Source organism: Acomys minous (genome assembly GCF_964271855.1).
Source record: "Acomys minous genome assembly, chromosome: 15".
NCBI lineage: Eukaryota > Metazoa > Chordata > Mammalia > Rodentia > Muridae > Acomys > Acomys minous.
In genome coordinates this window covers 84,716,287-84,738,113 of record NC_140497.1, presented here as the reverse complement: position 1 = coordinate 84,738,113, position 21,827 = coordinate 84,716,287, and the positions used below count along the sequence as shown (strand labels likewise).

The 21,827-nt window shown below is 41.0% G+C and overlaps 1 protein-coding gene across 16 annotated transcripts in view; it reads right to left on the bottom strand.

Moving 5' to 3' along the window:
- The window catches only part of GRIP1 (glutamate receptor interacting protein 1), a 625,712-nt gene that overhangs the window by 380,347 nt on the left and 223,538 nt on the right, over positions 1–21,827 (bottom strand). For 2 of the 16 annotated variants that reach the window (XM_084760593.1, XM_084760598.1), the window contains exon 1: positions 5,415–5,912. The exons of 6 other annotated variants lie outside the window; for them this stretch is intronic. In XM_084760593.1, coding sequence (XP_084616719.1) covers positions 5,415–5,547 — 133 coding nt within the window. In that variant the 5' untranslated portion in view covers positions 5,548–5,912. Of the gene's footprint in view, positions 1–5,414; positions 5,913–21,827 lie in introns of those variants that run through there. 8 more of the 16 variants (XM_084760579.1, XM_084760590.1, XM_084760583.1 and 5 more) reach the window with 6 other exon arrangements.

Sequence of the window (21,827 nt, the reverse complement as noted above, 5' to 3'; positions counted from 1 at the left end):
CAGGGAAACTTTGCTATCCTAAGTGCCTGATAGACATATTCGATAACAAAGCAGTTATGTTTGGGAACCACAGGACAGATGGGAAGTGATGCAGAAAGTAGGTTTTTGAGTCACTGATAATGAATCATCAATATCATCTATAAATAAAACATATTGATTTGACTTACAGTTTTAAATTAATAAATAAAATGATTCAAAATTAAAAGAACGAACAATTTATCATGGAAAGTTTTTAATCCATATATGTATAAGCCTAGGCTCTTGAGTTTTATCAGAAAAGTAACCACAGAGCTAAATTGTACAGAAAGGGTAATGGTTAGGGGGAGAAAACCTAGGAAAGGGCTGTGTCTTCTAATTCCAACTTTGTGATGATCACATGATCAATCAGGCCTGCAAAAATCACTTAACCTGCTGGGGGTTTTAGTTATTTATCATCTAAGAAACGCACAGGTCAGACGATATAGATTCTAAAGAACCTTCAAGTTTAATGCTCCCCTAAATTATTTCCAGTAGAAAAAAAAATACAGCTTGGTATAGTAAAGCTGGTGATACAAAACACCCAGCAAATGGAATACGCCAGCCAATCAATTTTCAGCAAAATGAATGCGCTGCAGATGGAAAGCAATTCTTTCAAAAGAAAAATGGGAAGGATGGTAATAAAACAAACCAAGTGCCTCTTCATAACCAAGCCCGCCTCTTTTATAATTGTTGTTTCTTCTAATCCTCCAGGGTCTTCTTGAGTCAAACTAAGTACAGCTAAGGTGTGAATCATCCAGGACCTCACATCCAGGACCTGTCAGTTTGATGATCACTGGCTCTAGTACAGGAAGAAAAAGCTTCTGTGAGTCAGCTCTGGGGAAGTAAGGATGGCTAAGCTTCCCTTGCCTCCTTCCTTCCCTCCCCCACTTCTCTTCACTTCTACCCCAAGAGGCCAAGGAAACCTGACACACTAACATGCTCAGCCTCTGCACATCTTACAGGAGAAGTTAGCCTCTTGCTAAAGTATATGTCGACCTTCTCACTCCGGCATCCTTCCAGCACATTTATTAAGAGAGAATCCTAGCCAGATGACAGTCCTCCAGGGAAGAGAGGGAGCCATTGCAGAAATAATAAATAATAAATAAATAAATAAATAAATAAATAAATAAAAAGTCACTGCACTGTCTAAAAGTGCCCTTACTGTAAATACCCACCACCAAACTTGTTTTATGCTCTAAGGAATATAATATGCAACGTTTTTTAATTAATTAAGGATACATTAAGTATTTTTAAAATGAAATTTGAATAAAGTTGAAGCCAGAGGGGCCTGAGCAGGACTTTCAAATGTATATATCACTTGGCGAAACAGCTTAGCTATAATGTTTTTATGTGGACACACACACCGCATGAGAATCTTCATAGTTTAGCATAAGCAAACAAGATTAACAACAACAAATGAGAATAATGTGTTAATACATATGATCTTCCTTCAAAAGGCCAGCCCAGTAGCTATGTTCATTAACTCTTTCTACAGTTTCACGTTAAGTGACCTCAGGAGGAAAAGCTAGAGGGCACTACCTACTGCCAGGGACAGTTTTCACAAACAGCTTTGCTCCAGCAGAGATGAGCTAAGATGAAAACCCAGGAGAGTAGTTGCCATGGAGGAACCCCATGCCTACTTCAATCCCATGATGCACTGGCAAAAGGTGCCAGAGCTGGAGTAGGTAAGAGATAAACAGGTTCCTACCAGTCAATAATTCAGCAAAGAGATAGAAGCAAGTCAGAATTTCTATCCCGGCTAACACCAGTCCAAAGAGAGTGAATACAAGATGTACCCTATCTATTTATACCCTAAATAGTAACCAGTATGGAATAAAACTATATGTAACAATAGGATCAGACATTCAAATTTGTATGGAAAATAAAATGAGCATGACCAACCAGAGCCTTTTTTGAAAATAAAGATCACAATAATAATCTAATATTTAATGAGGGGAAACAGTAAGCATAATAAAACTGAATTTTTAGAGTCCAGCTCCCAAGTGTTGTTGCCTCTGGGTTTATGACAGTTTTGTAATTGAGTCAAGCTCTTATTAAGGAAAAACACTCGAATCATCTATGCAAGAATCTCAAGAGGAAATGGTGTTCCTTGGTAGATCCTATAAAAGTGATGATATTTAAGATTCACCAACATATTCAGAACTTTTTTTGGGGTTATCAAAAATCACTCAAATTCCTTAACAGCCGAGATAAATCATGGGCTTAAGTGAAAGGGATCTCCCTCTGACAGCTCCTCATCAAAATGGATGGTTCGCTAGTTAGACAGCTCCTTCAGAGCAGTCGAGGCACTGTCTGGTGTAGACATCAGTTAAAACCCTTGGTCTAATTCCTTTACCTATAGTTACTTGGTGGTAGCAGTACATTTAGTATCAGCTGCCCCAGAAGCTGGGGAAGGAGTCTCACTAGAGCCCAGGAGCTGGAAAGAGGCCCAGGCTAAACAGCAGGATGCTGCAGGCGGCCTGCCCCTCTTCCTGACTACCACTGTTCCTACCTGAATTATTATAAAAATATTAAAATATAAGATTATATTTCTGTACCTGGAAAAATTATTATAAATAAAGACACTTTGTGTCACGTGTAATGAACTAAAACCCAGAACTGATTGATGTGCCTAAGGCTTCTGTCTTGTTTGCTTAAAACTACAACTCTAAAATGATGAAAGAACTGATAAGTGACGAAGGCTGTTTTTAGTAAAATATCTCGTCCTGCCACTTGTACCCATTTGCATATATTGGTTCAAAATAATACACAGATTTTTTTTTCCTTTAAGAAAACCAGTCTATCGTCATTGTTAAAAGCCAGCTTTCACAGGGCTGCAGAAAAGTCATCCATTACTAGAACAATCTTTATGCCACAGCATCTGGCCCTATTAACATCTTAATTTGGTCTTTGGCATTTAGTATGATAACTGAGGGGAATCTAAGAAAAAGGAAAAGATGATGAAACTCTCAATTAGAATCTAGAAAGGAAGACACATTATTTGGCATAAAATCTATCAGTAAGCCCTTCAAACTGTACAAGAGAGGGAAGAACTTGGGGGTATTTGGGGGAAGCCCTTACTAGCTCAACCTTTCATTATCATATGATAAATTTCTTATAAATTTCATGATTTTTTTTAAAATCAATGGCATCACTAAATAATATGTGAACACCATCAACAAATTCTACCATACTCTAAGCCTTAATGTAACAGGGTTTCTCCCCATGTGGGGAAATACATGGGGTACAAATTTCCAAATTATACCAAAGACCAATTAAAATAGATATGCTACAGATGTAATTGAGTTCGGCCGTATTACTCATTTGAGAAGATTGGCTTTAATCATCAGCTTGCTCTGTACACTTTTCCATAGCAGTAAAACACAAATGGATCTTCTCTGTCCAGTTCAGGGGAGGCCCTGAAACTGGAACCGAAGATGCACTCTGAGGTCACTGTGCTATGTGACTATGCCTTTTGCAAAAGCTCAGGCTATTTAATATTTGATGAAATGCCAAGCTCCAGATGTCACTTCGCTGTGACACATTCTGTTTGTGATGGTGCATTATTGAAGTTGGGGACCCAACAGCCAGCTAAGTCCACAAGTTCTCAGCTGCGTCCTGTGAAGAAAAGGTGCTTCCACGGTAATCCCTGCATGCTATTTTCCCCACATCGAGGCTAAGGCTGGCTCCTTAGCATCTTATCCTTAGATAGACCTTGATGAATCAGAGAAAGAAAGCACAGTTTTCTCTGATTTACTGAACTTGATGAATGACAATTACTGCCTTCCCTTGTGTCATCTTTTTACTCTCTTCATGGAAAACACTCTCCCTGCTGACATGCTTTTCAGCAAATTTATTTAAAAAAAAAAAAAACAACTCAGCAAAACAATTAGGATGCAAGCATTGGAGGAGATTTTTGCTGGGTCCTTTTGTACACACACCCAGCACGACATAAGTCACAGAGGGTGTGAGTTAGGCCTGGGGGGGGGGGGGGGGGATTGGTTACCAGAAAGACATTCAAGGAATAGCAGCCCTGGACATCTTGTTAAGCTCCCCATCCCTACTTTCGGCATTTCAGAATCACTTCTCATGCAAGCTGGCAGTATATTTCTTTTTTATGTACCACAAATCTTAGCTAAATTTGAGAATATATCAAGGAAGCTAAATTTAGGAAACAGAGACTGTCACTACATTATAGTAGATTATTCATAATAGGGCAATATAACATGAAAATACTCCCTGAGATTCAGAGAAGACTCTGTGAAAACATTATGGCAATACTGTTCAGGCAAATATCAAAGAATTACAATTTGCGTTATTGTGTTACCGTCACCACATGAGGTTTCAACCCTCGGCCCTCATCAATCACAGCAGGGGTTTGTCATGTAGGAATAATTCTCATGCCTTTCAGTGCCACGGAAATAGGATCTAAATTATTTATTAGTCAATGCTCAAAAGGTATAAATGGGATACATTCATGGTTAGACTTCAAAAGGCCAGAGGGGGGAAAATGTGGTTCAAGTACAAATTCATAAAGATCCTTGCTCAAAAAGATAAGAAATAACTTTTAATTTTTCAAATGTAGATCACACATAGCTGTCAGCCCCCTCTCCTTCATTTGGGCACATAAACTCAGTGATCTTGGCAGGGAAATGCTTTCTCTCTGCACCCTGAGGCATTTCTGGGCATTTTAAATCTATTGGGACCCTTCTAAGCCTCACCAGAAACCCTGACAGGTACAAGAAAAAAATTTTAGTTCTCTGCTATTTTAAAGTCAATTTACAAATGTCTCCATGTGAGTATTTTTTTTAAAAAAAATAATTTCTACAGGTATTGCTGCTGCCAGCTGTCAGCAAAGGAGTTCCCCTGACTTAATAAGAAAATTAGGAACACACATCAGAGAAAAGCATTTGAAGTTCCTTATACAAACAGCATCACAGGTAACTAACTGTCCAGAAGTCGGACAGTGAGCATTAATCATGAGCATAAACTTCAACATGAACAAGGACTTTCAAACAATCCAACCTTCTCTACCTTGAAAAGAGAAAAAAACACACACACACATAAAATGACTGGGAGGGGGGGAAAGCAACAACAACAGAACATATTCTAGCCACCTACAGGATACTTTTTTTTCCCCGCGGCTCTTTAAAATAACAGAATCAATCAATTACATCTACAATATTAACCTCCGTATAGACCCGCACTGGTAGCGGTGTCTAGGTATGATCTGGCAGCTAGACTCACAACAAATCAAGCACAATGGACCTAGCACTTCAAAGAACACCATCTGGTAAACCTTCTGCATCCAAGAGTAAAGAAACATGCAAGGTTTATTGTTAGCCCCGGCATGTGAGAAGGACCAGGAGAGGGGGAGAGTGAAAGGAAGCGCTTACTTCGAAAATGCTCGGAAGCGTAGTAATAGACATCCTCATAGCCCTCTTGGTAATCCTCTTCTGGACGGTACTTTTTCCCCTTTCTTCTCCTAGATCTCCGGATCTGCTTGACAAATCCCAGGAAGCGGTCCATGACTGGCTCCCGGGGCAGCGCGGCACAGCCAGCAGCAGAGCGGACAGCCCAGCTGCTCCACAAGGCGCTGAAGCATGAATGCCCCTCACCAAGCCCAGGGACCCGGACACATTACCCTCCAGCCTTTCTTCCTGTGCCCATCTGGGCTGAGAGTTCAGCCACAGCAGGGGAAAACATAGTAGCGATATGGGACTACCTAGATGAGACTTCTCATTTAGCTTAAGAAACTGTCAAATCTACTATTTTTTTTAAGGATGGGTGGGGCAGAGAAAGAAAGTAAGATGATAATAAAAGTAATATAACACTTAAAAGGAGGGGAAAACGGCAAGGCTGTGGGCTTTAACTTGTTTCCAAACCAAACAAAAGTTCAAGAGATTGAGCTTCAAGCAAGAGGCATCCCAGCACTAAAATGTCACTACCCAACACCTCCATCTCAGGGGCGCGCGGGGTGGGGGAGGGCGCTCGTCAGAGGGCTGAACCAAAGCTAGGGACGCCCTGGGTTTCCTCACCTGCTAATCCTACCTACTCCTATTAGCATTCCTTTGGTCAAAGCACAGCGGGAGCGTGGAAAGCTTCCTAGAAAGCTACAGTTTAGGGAAAGAGAAGGCTGCTTAACCCTTCGGGCTCTCTGGCAAGCCCTGCAAGTGATCTGCAAAGTGGTTTCATCCATATGCACAGCCCTCTTGCCAACCGAGTGTGCTGTATGTGTTAATTGGAGCAGCAGGGAGAAGGCTCAGCAGCTGCTTTCAAACGACACGCTTACCCACTGGGCATTAATGTATTCCAATCGCTGTTTGATCTAAATATTAAAATGCGCTTCTCAGAGGAAGCTTCTCATAGGCTTAGTAACAGCAAATAAAGGAAACCCGCACAGTTTCAGAGAAAGGAAACACAAATAATCCAACTTTGAGTGTGTGGACCTCAAGTGTGGCTCGGGCTGAGGCAGCAGGCTGCTTAACCAATAAAACAAATGAGCTAAAAGGCAAGTGAAACTGAATCCTTAAAGGGAGAAACTGTTTTATATGTGTCTATGCCTTTATTTATATCTTAAAAAAAAACAACCACAAACAACTTAAAAACCCAAACAACAACTCTATCAAAATTACCTGAGGCCAAAGTACAGATTTCCCCTGGAGGTTACATGGATAAGCATAAACCCTGTGTGATCTTCTCCACTCTAGGGTTTTTCTTCCAGAAGCCGCCACACGGATGGGGTTTTTCTAACACCAGGACCACGCCATTTGGCTAACAGCCTATTTCACTATTCACAGCACCTAGCAAACTAACTATATTCTACAGCTTCCTGTTCCCAGAAATGTAATTTAAAGAACTGCATCTGACCGAATAATGGTTGTTCAATAACAGTATCAAAACAAGTCTGCAGAGCCGTCACGGGGCGGGGGGGGGGGGGGGGGTTTGTACTCTCATGACCTGTAGTTAGGTGCACAGGCAATGAGGCTCTCTTCTACATTTAGACAGGGCTCTCTCTCCAGGTACGGACTGCTCATGAGGAGGTACGGACAGTTTTTATTTAGGAAGTCAAATACTTACCAACCATGGACATTTCAGCTCTGAAGTGTGTGGAGCTACATTCAATAATGCCATGAAACACCCCTATGCCTTGAGGTTCCTCGTTTTGTGTGCTTGAGGAGAGGATGGTGTTTGTGGCGAGAAATAGAAACTTAATGAGGCTGACAAAAAGATGCTATGTCTCATGAACATCCTTGAACAACAACAACAACAAAAGTCACCGTCACCGTCCTTAGGTTCTGCATCCCTTCGTTATTATTGTGGCTTCCTCAACCAAAGCAAAGCAGAACAATTAAACATAATTAACTAGAAGCTTGAAGATCCGGAGTCTAGACATTGAATAACAGATCAATAAATGAGAAACATCGCCGTCTCTCAAGTCAGCACAACAACACGTGGGCAAAGGTGCACAGCCCTCCATAGGGAAGAAAGAAGGTTCACAGCTGTGTTCGTGCCTCAGATTATCCACTGCACACTGTTGGGGCAGGGAGGACAACTCAGTTTCTCCTACTAATGTAGAGGTTATCTTGTCTACCTAAGAGCTACTTACACTAAATACCAAGTTTTTTTCCTATGTGATTGTTCTTGAAACAGATGTGCTGGATGGTTTTATGTCAACTTGACGCGAACCAAAGTCATCCGAGAGGAAGGATCCTCAATTAAGAAAATGCCTTCATAAGATCAGGCTGGAGGCAAGCCTGAGATCAATTAGTGATTGACTGGGGAGGGCCCATACCATCATGGGTGATGCCATCCTTGGGTTGGCGGTCCTGGGTTTTATAAGAAAGCAAGCTGAGCAAGTTATGAGGAGCAAGGCAGCAAGCAGCACCCCTCCATGGCCTCTGCATCAGCTGCTGCCTCTAGGTTCCTGCCTTGTTTGAGTTCCTGTCCTGACTTCCTTCAGTGATAAACTGCTGTGAAAGTGTAATCCAAATAAACCCTTTCTTTCCCACCTTTCTCTTTTGTTACTATTAAGAGCAATAGAAAGCCTAACAAAGACACAGAGTTTGAAGATTTGGATACTATTTTTCCTTCTTCTTAGTTGAGCTAAGCAAAAACCCTCACTGGTGTGATTGATTGGCCAAGTGCACATAATTCCTTAGAAACAACACAGATGCACATTGTATCTACCTGCAACCACAACTACATACAACTATAACTGTAACTGCAAGGACATGTCAGGTGGAGTATCTGCACTGCATCTGTAGTTAAGAGCTCCCATTAAGCCCAGAACAGCTGACACACTCATCAGACGAGGCTGAGATTTTGAACACTGATGATGCCTTACAAAGAGCAACTTAAAACTCTCCACTGAAGTTCACCTGTTTTCTCTGTCAGTATTTGCTAAGACTCACTCCTCCAACAGTAGTGAGCAACCACCTTTGCGGAGGACCCAACACAGACATGTGAAATTGTCCCCAAGCTGTCTATCAGAAGCAGAGGTCTCCCTAACTCGTGATTTTATTAGTTGCTGTTTTTCTTTTCAAAATATTTATGTCATGTAATTATATATGTCTCTTTGATTGCCCCCCCCCCTCTCTCTCTCTCTGTGTGTGTGTGTGTGTGTGTGTGTGTGTGTGTGTGTGTGTGTGTGTGTCTGCGCGCGCACAGCCTTGGAGAGGCAGCAATGTTTTAATTCTTGGACCTGGAGCTACAGGCATCATGGATGAGCCGCCCATCATGGGTTCAGGGAACAGAGCTCAGCTCTTCTGAATGGGCTCTGCGCTGTTTAGCCATGTCTCCAGCCACCTGTGTTTACTCAGCCATCTGGTATCAGAGAACCGGTTGGTGTGCTCTTCGCTGAGTAAGGCTGCTTCCCACACACTCGTCTTTCCTTGGTTGTCTGTAGTTCTTGGTGTCGGCTTAAGGCCTCGTGGTCTTTCCCTCATCTGCTTTGGCATGCTGGTTGCTGTCCTTGTTCAGCTCACGTTGTGGCCGTCCGTCCTGTTGGTCAGATTTCCCCATCCTCCTCTCTTCTGGAGGATTTTAGTTGGGAGGTAAACATCTCAGGATTCATGTGGCTGTGATGCTAAAGAGGAACTTAGGAGTTTCTATTTGGAGGGTCATGGCAGAGAATATATCAGTTTTATTAGAATATGGAACCAGGAAAGAGGAGCCAGAATCTTCTTAGGTCACAGATAATGAATGAATGTGGCTGTGCACCAGTAGGCATGACACGAGGGACCAGAAACTCACAGGTGAGTGTCTAGATGGAAATGGCGTGACAGGAATGTCCCCTCAGAGGTGTTGGAGGAAAACAGAGTCCTGAGTCCACAGTTCTGAATGCCTTCTCAGCCTCTACCTCAGAGTTTTCCTGCTTAGCAAGTGAAGACCCGACCCTTTCTACCGTACAGCTGTGAGTCATCCTGGACAACTGTTGAGTTAGTGATGCATAGCTGCACTGTTCTCAGCAAGGCAGGCTGCATCTCTACAGAGACAGCCCCGCCCCACAGCACCAGGAAGGCTGCACTGGTCTTGGCACACTGGTGACTGCATCTGGCTGCCTCAATAGGTAGCTAGTTGACAGGCTGCAAACAGCAGCTCCTGGGGCAATTATCTCCCTTAGTCGTATTTTATTTGGCTTATCCAAGTGCTTGGCTTTCGTTTTATATAAAACTGGGTCAAGAGCTAAAAGTTAGGAGATTACATGAATAAACCAGACATTTTCTTAAAATACCAGAAGATCTGCTAACCCAGGACCCAGTTCCATATTGTAACTTGAGATAGAAGCTGAGAGAGAGCAACATCCACCAATAAGTCTGTGCTTTCCACTTAGTTATAGTCCCCTCCCCTGGGTCCAATTCTCTCAGTCACCTCTGGACCCTGCAGGCATCCATGCCTGTGGACCATGGTAGAAATCTATGAGTCACTAGTCCCCAAACACTAATTACTTGTAAAACAATGGCAGCAACCTTTTCTCCTGTAGAGAAAGCCGCTGTTGTAACAAGTGGGCACTAGTGGAGCTAAGGGGCACTAAAGCATGATACTAAGTTTCTAAGACAGAAATGTGTTCACATGAGAAAACAAAGTAGGTCAAATTACTCAACAAAATGTACTTCAACCAAGAACAGCTAATACATATTAACACACACACACACACACACACACACACACACACACACACACACACACACTGAAGCACTCATTTTCCTCCTGGGAAGTAGGCAATTGCCTATAAAGCACTTGTATGGTTTCTATACTCTTTTGAAGTAGGTTCTCCATCGAGTTTATTAAAAGAGTAGGCCAACTATTAAGATTAAGTCTTTAACCTATGAAATCTCCTAGACTGCTAATTAAAGGACACCCTTCTTTGCATGTTTCCATTGCTGACGGCTATGGTATCTTCTGAGAAGCAGGTACAGGCATGCAGCGCATTTGATAAATACTTAATACGCCAAATAATCTAGCCTTTTTAGATGATGTGGTGTCTGCACACGAGGTCAACTGTGGCAGCCTTCCCATGACATCAGGAAAGACACAGTGTCACAGTGAGGATGGCAGAGTCAGGGGTCGGGGAGTGGGGGAGTACTTCAGTCTCAAGACCAATGGTATTCATATTACTGTAACAAGCTTTATAGTAGAAGTGATTTATCACACCCTCTTTACTAAATGAAACCCATAGATTATGTGTCTCATGCATATGTAATTTAAACATAAAACATCCTAATTATATTCTATTCAAATATCTTTAACAATATTGGATAACTGCATTTAAGAGGCTGGCTACAAAAGAAGATCAAGTTAGATCTTTACAGCCACTTATAGTGTGATTTTAAATTAAGATGTGATCAAAAGCCATTCCATGCCTCAAATAGGAAATAAGATGGTAGCAAAAGGGACACCAGAAAAAAATGTGTGGCCTCTACATCAAAATGGATGTATATGCTGATACATACATATATACATGTATGTATGATATATATATATATATATATATATATATATATATATGTATGTATGTATAATTTTTGTGATCACTTTGTGCCAGGTTAGAATCATGAGCTGAAATCATTATAAACAGATTTTTCTCTTACAAGCATATTTATCATATGGAAAGTTGAGAACTGTGCTGAATACAGGACAGATTTCCAGTTTGTAAGCATATTCACCTAATTTGAGTATTGTGCACCCTTGGCTACTGTCTCTAACATGCTGGCAAACCCTATTCATACTATGTCCCGTTCAGCAATGTGACAAACTGATGCAGAGGGGAAAAACAGACAGACAGACAGACAGACAGACAGAGAAAAAACACCACACCTACATTTCCAAAAGGCTTTCCCTGACTAATTCCTAATTGAAAATCGAATCTGATCCCATGCAATTGCTGACTGTTTTTGTTATTTATTCAATAAAGAGCTGATACCTAAAGAGTAATGTGAAATAAACTTTCTGGTTTGTGATCTGGGATGGGGTGAACTAAGCTAATTCATCCACCTGGGAAGTATTTCAGGGTTGACCCTCCCCTACCAACAAGATTCTGAGTTAAAAGGGCAGTACAGGACAGTGCGCAACACCTCATAATGTTTGCCCACTGAGCGTGAAATGAAATTTAACTGTGGTATGTCTGCATTTGTGAATTTATTGTGGTTGTTTAGACTTCTTGCAAAATGAAATGTCAGGCAGGCATTCTGAGGTTCTGAATATTTTAGGCTTCAAAGGTCTTAGATAACGGAGGCCACTCCTTCAGTTTTTAACCATCAGTTTTTCCTTGGTTTCCCCACTTTTTAGAATTAACTATCATTTTCATTTAATACCTCGATGTGGAATAAGCATAGGAGAATGAAAATGAATGTTTAAAATTAATTTTCAAATTTGCCATACTTAACATGGCAAGAGCCTTAGAAATGTGCTGTGCATGGAAATTCACGTTGTTTTTCCCTTGAAGGTGTAATGTGCTTTAGGGAAAGACTTAGACAGAAAAGTCTCCTTCGGATACAGGACCCTATAGCTGTCATGCATCGAGATGTTATCAAGTCATGAAAAACACTGTTGATTGCGGAGTCCTTTTAGGTAGTTCTGAAACCTCACGGAATGCATTTAAGCCCCCACGCAGTGGTCCTAAAGAATGTATTATCTAATATCGTCTATTTCTAACACCCTCTCTCTCCCTCCCTCCCTCCCCCTCCCCCGCTCTCTCCCCCTCCATCTCTCTCTCCCCCTCCCTCCCCCTTCTCCCCTCTCTTTCTCTCTCTCCTTTCTGGTTTTCATGTTCATGCTTCTCCCTCCTTTACTTTTCCCAACTTGTCTTTTTACATTACTTAGAAAGCCTAGAAAATCTACTTTGAAATAGCACAACTTATCTACCTATTTGTTTCTTGGGTGTCTGTTTTACCAAAGTATTACATTTCAAAAAAAATGTTTTTAATTGATTCATTTGACTGTAGAAACATTTTTCATGACAGCTAAAATAGTTTCCTGCAGTCTGATGTGGTTTTAGGGGTTGTAAAGACTAGCCTAATTTAGACCTTCAGTTTAGTTCCTCTAAGTGTTTCCCCATCCTTTTTGGTCTTTTTCTCTTGAAACCAGTTGTCTAAACCCTAACCTGGTTCCTGGTAACAGAGACACTTGCTTTGTTTGGTATCAAATCTCCACAGTGTCTTCTATGCTTTAGGCTTCGTTAGAGGATGTTTCTCTATTTAAATCGACTGGAGTTCCTGTTTCTCCTCTCATTTGCCTATTGAACTTTGGCTGCCCCATCTATTTGTCTGTTTCCTCATTTGTCCACTTAATTGTTCCTCACGTGTGTTGCAAATCAATATTTATGATGCGCTGGCTGTGCAGCCAAGATGGTGGCAAGTGCGAAGCCATCCTTCTCCTTGATGCCAGCTGTATCTATAAGAGTTTAAACCCATTAACTGAAATGGGGCTTTTGGAGTGTCCGTGGCTTTAAGGACTCGCCTATGCACTGAATCAAGTCCGTTTTAGTGCCTGTGACATGGTAGATCCTTAATCCATGCAAGCTCTAACCAACCTTTACAACGTGCCCTACTTTATGTCCCTGCTAGCTCATCTTGGTGTTTGACACACTTTTTAGGAAGGCCCTTGTAGAAATTAAGCATCATGCTTCGGTGAGCCATCAATTATGTGTGTTCAGCTCTTGCGCAAGCAGAATCATTCATTTGATAAGTGCTTACTGTTTGTCCATATTGCCAGGCACTGTCCCCGCTCCCAGGACACAGCCTTGTGCAGAGGGCAGAGCTCCCCACCCTCAGGAGTCAGACCCCTGATCAAGGGGACAGGTAACGCATTGAGAATCAGATCCTAGAGCTTCTGAACGTGATATACAACAAGATGATGACAAAATCTGACCGTGGGACATCTGGGAAGACCTTCCAAGAGGGTAGCGAAGTTCAGCAGAGGTAAACAAGACAGAGCCACTCAGCAACACAAAAGGCTGAGCAGTGCTGCCAACAGGGAATACACGGGAAGGACCAAGAGCCTGGCACTGGGCCAGGGACAGGAAGAAAGCCATTGCAGAGTAACGTGAGAAGTTAAAGGAACAACTCTAGACCCGTGTTACCCAGTAGCTAGATGCACACAGAGAACACCGCGGCGTTTTAAGGAAGGACACGAACTAATTTGCATTTAATAGAATATGTCATTATGAACAATGGTGGTGAAAAATAGTCAAGAATAGGAACAGAGCTCCGAGTTAGGGAGGGAAAAAGAATGACTTCGTGGTTCTTGGCTTGGATAACTGGAAGAATAATTACACATATTTGATAAAAGAGGCATAGAGGTGAGGGCTGTGCCTACATGTGTTTTATATACGGGCGTGTCTTGCCACATAACTATTTAGAGAACCAGTGAGTGTCATCTAAGCTGTGGGATGAGGACCATGCTATTCAGCCTCTCTGGGCTGCTGCTTCATCTACAAGGTAAGGGGATGAGAAGGTGATAGGAGCCAGCTCACAGCACTGTTATGCAGGTTCACACTGGCCCTGAGCAAAAATACTTAAGCATCTTGCCAGAATTATTACTTGGGTTTATTTTGCTGAAAACCGCATTCTTTTAAACCTCATTCAGTTTTCTTTTCCCTATTGTAGCTTCTCTTTATAAGTCCTGGAATTGCCTACTCACTTAACTATAAGTTGATGTAAAATTGTTATATCATCAGTATGTGCTCAATATTTATTTGTTGTATCGCTTTCTATTTTGTTCACTTAACAAAAATATTAAAATTAATTAATGAGTACCAAACTGCACTGGGTACTAAAATAAAGCAAAACAAGGATGTTGACTGTGTCTTAAGGAGACTGATATTATAGAGTCAGGAACTGATAGGTTATAGAAAAAGTAGGTAAAGAAATTTGATGAGAGAGACTCAACTGGAAATCCATATCTTTCACTGTATGTATAGCTACTAAGCATTTTTAAACTCCAAAGGAATTGCTATGTAATATTGTCTTCTCCTTGAATATTATTGATGAAGGACAACCCAAACCACAGTGCAGGGAATAGTCTTATTCCAGCAAATGCATCCAGCTAGGGTCAGGCAGGACTGTAGACTGTGGCGAACTGGTGATGTACAAGTTATGTGGGGTCTTGGCTTTCATTAGCTTTCATTCCAGTGGGTAAAACAGATAATATGAGCAATTTCAGATAGCAATAAGTTTTATGAAGACAATAAGGTATGAGGACAGAATACAGCAGTGGTTGGATAGAGTGTGAACAGAACATTAAGTATGGTCGTTGGACAGTACCTCCTTAAGGAGGTGACAGTTGACCTGACCTGAAAGACCTGGGTATTGGGAGGAAAATAGATCCAAGTCAAATGGAGAAAAGTGCAAAGACTCTGAGGAGAAATGGGTTTGGCATGTTCACAGAGCACAAAGAAAGAAAACCGGGGTCTGCAGGTGTAGCTAGGTGGTAGAAGAGCCAAACGCGTAGAAGGGTGGCCTGGGTTCTATTTCCAGCACCAGAAAAACAAAACACAAAACAAAAGCCAGAGCTGCTGAAGTGCACAGGAGGAATGCAGAAGGTAGGCACCGAAAGGCAGCCCAAGTTCAGACCAGGACAAAATCTCTTTGGGGTAGGTTGGGAGTTAAACCGAGATCCTCACAATGCAAGTGCTTAGTATGACAATGAGCCAAGCAACCTGCCAAGTTGGTTGGTTTTGATTCTACACGACCAAGGAGACATAGGACAGCCTGTGTGTGCCAGTGGGTATGTGTGTCACTGAGTGTGTGTCAGTGAGTGTGTGTGTCATGTGTCAGTGAGTGTGTATGTGTCAGTGAGTGTGTGCCAGTGAGTGTGTGTGTGTATGTGTGTGTGTGTGTGTGTTGAGAATATAGCACAACTAAGTTACTCACCTAGTCTATAGTAAAGTTTGATTTTTGGTCCAGTGAAACCATGTAGCCCAGGAAGGCCTTAAGCTTTGGAGATCTTCATGTCTCAGCCTCATAAGTGCAGAGATTATTGGCATGTGCTTGCATGCCTAGGATAGAAGGGTCTGTCCTTTTTGATTATTATGTGCAAAGTTATGTAAGAAAATTATCATGCAAATACATAACGTTTTGAGCATACTTCCCTGAACACCACTATCCTGTTCTTTCTCCCTATTCCTCAATTAATCCCTTTTTTTTCTCATACAGTTTCACATCATTGGTGCACATATGTGCATATGTATGTATCCACAATATCTGGGTCCCACAAATGAAATAAAACATGCAATACTTATCTGAGACTAACTTAATTTGTTTAGCACGATTATCTCCAGATCTATCTGGTTTCTTGCAAAGAACAAATCTTCATTTTTCTTTAGAGATGAAAAAACCCACTGTGTCCATAAACAACCATTTTCTTTATCTGTGTCTACATATCACAGAGACACTTGCACACCAATGGTTATTGTAGCACTATTCATAATAACTAAGATATGGAACCAAATGAGCTGCCCAACAACAGAGGAACAGGAACAAATTCGTGCTTTATATATATATATACACACACACAAATGTATCCATTAGAAATGTATATATAGATGTGTGCATAAATGTATATATAAATATATGTATATACTATGTATATATAGAGAGAAATAAATGGTATCCAGTACAAACCCAACAGATTGTGGATTGAATATTTGAAAGAAATCTTATATAATTTTTCAAGTACTTTTTTCTTACAACAAATCATGCTGGTATAATTTAAGCAAATACTAAACTTGAGACTATCTATCATATTATCACTCTAGAGATGTTAAATTTTATAGATAACTGACAGCCTTGTTTTTATCCTAAACCAATGAATAATGTTTTAAAAAATAATACACAAGAATTTTGATAATAAAAATTTAAGTATCTTATAGAATCCTAAAAATACTTAGGATTTTAAAAAACGACCTCATCAATTGCTTTTGCTTTTTAAATATTACTGTTATCATTTATCTCACAATTAGGGCTGTCAATCTTTCTATGTCACACTAGAGAACAGGAAAGCTTAGAACACTCTAACCAGTGACACCTGAGAGAGCTTCAAAATCATACGCAGCTAAATCAACATGGAAAAGATTATTCATCAAATTATTTTTCCAGTAAACAAAAAGAATTTTACCTGATAGTTTGAGAAACAAATTAGAAAAACAACAACAAAACAAACAAACAAACAAAAACAAGCCAGAACTTGAGTTCAGAAGCCCAGACCACTGAGTAAAAAGTGGAGTGTGCTACATGTAAGTTTGTAAGTTCAGCCTTGTAGAAGGTGGGGACAGGGGAATCTCTGTGGCTACTTGGCTGCCAGCCTAGCTCCAGGTTCTGTGAGATGCCCTGTCTCGAGGAAATAAGGTGCTGTGTGATAAAGCAGTAATCCACATCTTCCTCTGGCCTCTTTGTACATGTCAAACATACACATGGTCATACAACACATGTATGCACACAAGGCATGAACAATACACATGTACCATGAAATGGAATCTAGAGCTACTCATAGACCTCACACCACTGGCAGGCATTAACTTGCTATAAATCATGTGCATATACGTAAAACGCAAAGCTTATGGAACAAAGACAACACAAGAAAATGCAAATGACCTCATGATGATGATTTTATATACAGCGTGTGAGGTGCAATTCGCGGAAACAAAACTGATAATCTGAACTTCATTGAAAATATGCTGTATAATATGAAAAGATAAGTCATACACAGGGTAAAGACATTTGCCAAACACATGTTTAATCAGGGGCTGTTATCTAAAACACGCCAAAAAAACAAAAAACCTCTGGGAAATAGTCAACAGTCAGAAAATGACCAACTTGATATTTCAAGTAGGTGTAAAACCTGAATAGGTATGTCAGCACAGAAGGATATGAAGATGGCAAACCAACATACGCAAAGATGCTCTGCATCATAGGAAATCTGAGCAATGGAAGCAAAGTAAAAAGATGGCGCTAGTTGATGCCTTGTAAACAACTAACACTACCAAGCACGGACCATGATGCTCAACAATGGTGCCCTCACTCATTGCTGGTTAAATATAAAAGGGTGCAACTATTTGGTAGGATGCCTTAGCAAATTCTTACAGGACCAAATATACTCTTGGCATTTGGTCTGAAATCCTACTCCTTGGAAGTGCTCAAAAAGTTGAAAGCTTACAGCCGCACGAAAACCTAGACAGCTGGATGCTTATATTGGCTTCATGTATAACTGGAAAAACTTGTGACTAACTAGATGCCCATTAGGAAAGAGAGGGATAAACTGTGGTACATCTAGATGAGTAGAATTGTAGTCTACACTTGAAGAAATCAACCATTAGGCCGTAAAGAGAACTGCAGAAAACAAAAATGCCTTTGCTAAGTCATGGAAACCACTCTGAAGAGGCTCCATGGTGCACGCCTCCATCTGCACAGCATTATGCCAGAAACAGTGAGAAGATCGGGCATTGCCAGAGGTTGGCTAAAAGGGATGAAGAGGTGGTGCCCAGGGGAATTTTTGGGGAGGTGAATGGATTCCAAATGATACCATGATAATAAATGCACCAATACATGTTTCCCCAAGCCCAGAGAACACTGTATCAGCAAGAACAAACCCTCAGGTGAACATGCTGTGGGCTTTGGGTAACACAGTTATGCCACTGTCACCCATCAGCTGAACAGATGTCTCAAGTCCGCTACAGCATACTGACAGTGAGGGAGGCTGTTCATTTATGGATGTAAAAGAAAATATGAACTTTGTGATTAATTTGGTTATTATTCTGGCTGCTTTAAAATATGAACTATACTAAAGAAAATAAAGTCAACCTAATCTTTCTCTAGCATGTAAATTATAACCGTTATAAAAGGAAATAAAATTATTAAGAGTTTTTGTTCAACTCTACTAATATGTCATTAAGATAAGGAGAATGAGAGAAAAGATATTTCAGCAGACATGGAGAAAGCTTTAGATTACTGAATCCACATTAGCTGCTATAAACGTAGAGAGACAGTGGGCCCTCAATGCAGAAGAAGCCCAGGGCATACATATGTGTGCTAATCCTCCTTAACATTGTATTCTGACTTCAAATTTTAAGGACATTTCTTTAAAGTCTATTGTTAATTTTGGAGGTTAAGTGGACTAAGAGTTAAACTATTGTCAGCCTGCAGTGACAAAGAAAACCACAAAACATTATCCTTTGCAACTCAATTTAGTCAAAAATCATGTCTTAATTTTCTGTAGTGCTAGACTAGTAGTTTCCCTAGAGAAATCGAGGCAGCGGTAATTAGAAACCATGCACTCTCGAACACTCACAGTCTCACTCTTCTGTGATTGGAAAACTAGCGAACCATTGTGACCACCGGCACCTCTCTTGCTCCCTTGTCTGGCAGAAGGAGATAGCTTAATGGAAGGGTGCGGGGCTGACTGTGAGATTTAGGATTCCATCAGAACCAGGGAGCCTTGAGTTGCTTTAATTCTGCAACAAAACAGTGGAGTTACTGATGTAATCAGGTCATGATTTAAGAGCTGTGAGTGCCAGACCCTTGGCCAATCACTTCATCCGACCAAAAAGAAAAAAACCACTTGAATGATAATCATCTTTTACATTGGACCAAAGTAGAATAGAGAAAGAGGAGCAGGTGACATATCACTGCTAGCTTGTGTGTGTGTGTGTGTGTGTGTGTGTGTGTGTGTGTGTGTGTGTGAATATAGTAACCCAATTTATATGCTTCCTTTTGTTTTATTGTACTTGAAATTCAGAAAGCACCATGCAATATAGATAGATTAGGGAGATGCAAAAGAACTACGTGTGGTCTACAAAAGCCCAGAGGCCATGCCATGACTCGTGCGGGGGTGGGCTCGCTGCTGGAAAGTAGCTATGTTCTTATGAGTTCTTATTTCCATCTGCACTGTTTTAGGGCCAATAAAACCATGAATTTTCTCAACATATCTGTGCAAGAGTGCAGAGATCAATGTGTCATTCCTTCTAGAAAGCCAGTCAAGCAGAACTAGGTCTCTCACGAAGAAAACGTCTGCCTGGAACTAGTTCCAGCAGCGTCTGCTAACTAACTGCCTGCCCTTATTCACCCCATTTAAGCTTTTGAGACTTATCTGCTCACCTATAAAATGAAGGGATGGAACAATGCCTTACGTGTTTGGAAGAACTATAGTTCAACAGTTATCTTATTATATGCCCTTGGATCTACAAAAGCCATATCAAAATGTCCTAGGGTATTAAGCATATTGAAAAGGGTTTTTTTAAAAAAATAATTATATGTTCATTGGTGCAAGCTGATAATGATTCTCAAGTTGTTGCCTTTGTATTTGTTCGGGGAAATTAAAAATCCTTGAGTTTGAAGATCTCTTGATTTCTATTTGGCTAATTACCCCAACATATCTACCCAAGTGGTTTGCACGTTTACATTTTTACCACAAAACTGATCAATCCACAAACATTCAAAGCTTCGTTTGCTAAAATATTGGCTTATAAGATGATTACACCTCCATTAACTTTCATCTTCTTTTCTTCAGCTTTTAATGTATGCTCCAGTGCTTAAGATGTTCTGTATATGCACAACAAAAAATGTTTTGGTACCCTCATTAATTTTTTAAAAAATTAGAACAGCTTAATAAAAACAATACTGGAAATAAGGTGGTGAATCATAAAGCAGGACATCCATATCGTCCTAGGATTTACTCAAATATCACCTGCAATACTTGCAATCCCCCCTCTCTCCCTAATCCCAGCCACTCACATATACAATACGTGCTCTCTCTGTCATGCTTGAAACAAAATTCTTATCAGCAAGGCCATATGTAAGATAGGGCATCTCATGCCATCTTCATGATGCCGCACAGGGAGTCTGGCGATCCCCAATATTACCAGTGCTCATTCTGCTAATGGCTCTGTCCTTCCCAGGACCGGACACAGAAGCATACTCCAACTGTCATGAGGACATGATGTTCAATTCTTTAAACAAGCCTGTCAAGTTTCAAATGTTAGTAGAATTAGCAGTGATAATGTGTAACCACAGCAAAGGTGCCCAAAGCCAGGAAGTGGTGGCCACTTCTTTAATCCTTTAATCCCCCCAGCACTTGGGAGGCAGAGGCAGCTCTAACTCTGAGCTACAGACCAGCCTGATCTACAGAGCAAGTTCCAGGATAGCCAGGGCTACACAGAGAACAGAGAGAGAGAGAGAGAGAGAGAGAGAGAGAGAGAGAGAGAGAGAGAGAGAGAGAGAGAGATGGAATGCACGTGCCATTACACGTGTGTGTGCAGAGCTCAGAGGTAAACTGTATGGGGTGGGTTGTTTGCTTCCACTCTTACACGGATTCCTGAGACTGAAGTCAAGTCATCTAGATTTTGTGGAAAATATTTTTAGTTTCTGAACCATCTCAGTAGCCCTGTGCTTGTTATTTTTAATGCAGCAAAGAGAGGGAAATTAATATGTAAATAATATATATCATAGATGGATAGTCACAAAAATGATTAGTAGTTTGTTTAACACCTACAGCCTGGATTTTTTTTTTTTTAAATATTTTTCCCTTAAATCAAGCCATGGTATGGGTGGAGAAAAAGCAGAAGTCTTCATTTTACCATCTGTTGTTATTTAACAATATTATTCAAACTTAGAGGCATAAGAACATGTAGCTCTTGTCTCCCGGTCCCTGGGTCAGGAGTCCTGGCCAGACTTCTGTGGGGTTTCCAGCTCAGACTCTCACAATGCAGAAGTGAAGAGGCAGAGCTCTCATCCGCAGCTGGCCCGGGGAAGGGCCCATTGCGAGGCTCACTCAGGATGCAAGCAGAACGGAGTTTTCGGAAGGACCTGGAGCTACAGTACAGTGCAGGCCATCAGCTGGAGGCTGCCTGGTTTTGTATGGGAACTTGTGCATGCCTCAAAGCCAGCAAAGGAGATCCCGACTGAGGGAGAAGAAGAGGTCTCAGGAACATAGACAATACGACTTAATGTAACACAGCCACACCGCCACATGCATGCTGGCCTGAAGGAAGGCACAGGTCCTGTCCACACAGAGAAAGAAGAGCCAGCAAGGCAGGATTACAAGAAGGCAGGGGGCACACAGACCACCTTCCTAGCTGTCTGCAACACCTACCAGCTTTAACTTTTAGCAGATCTATTCTCAGTGAAAAGGAAGAATGGCTCTGTTTAGTTGAAAAGCCTGGAAAACAATATCTATGCTTTCTGTGTTTCATCTGTATTAGTGAGCATGGGCTCTTTTGATACGTTCTTTTTAAATTGTGAAAATTTGGCATGCATTTGTCAAGGAGTATAGACAAGGCCCTTTTCCTATAAACATGGCCTCATTATTAGGCTGGT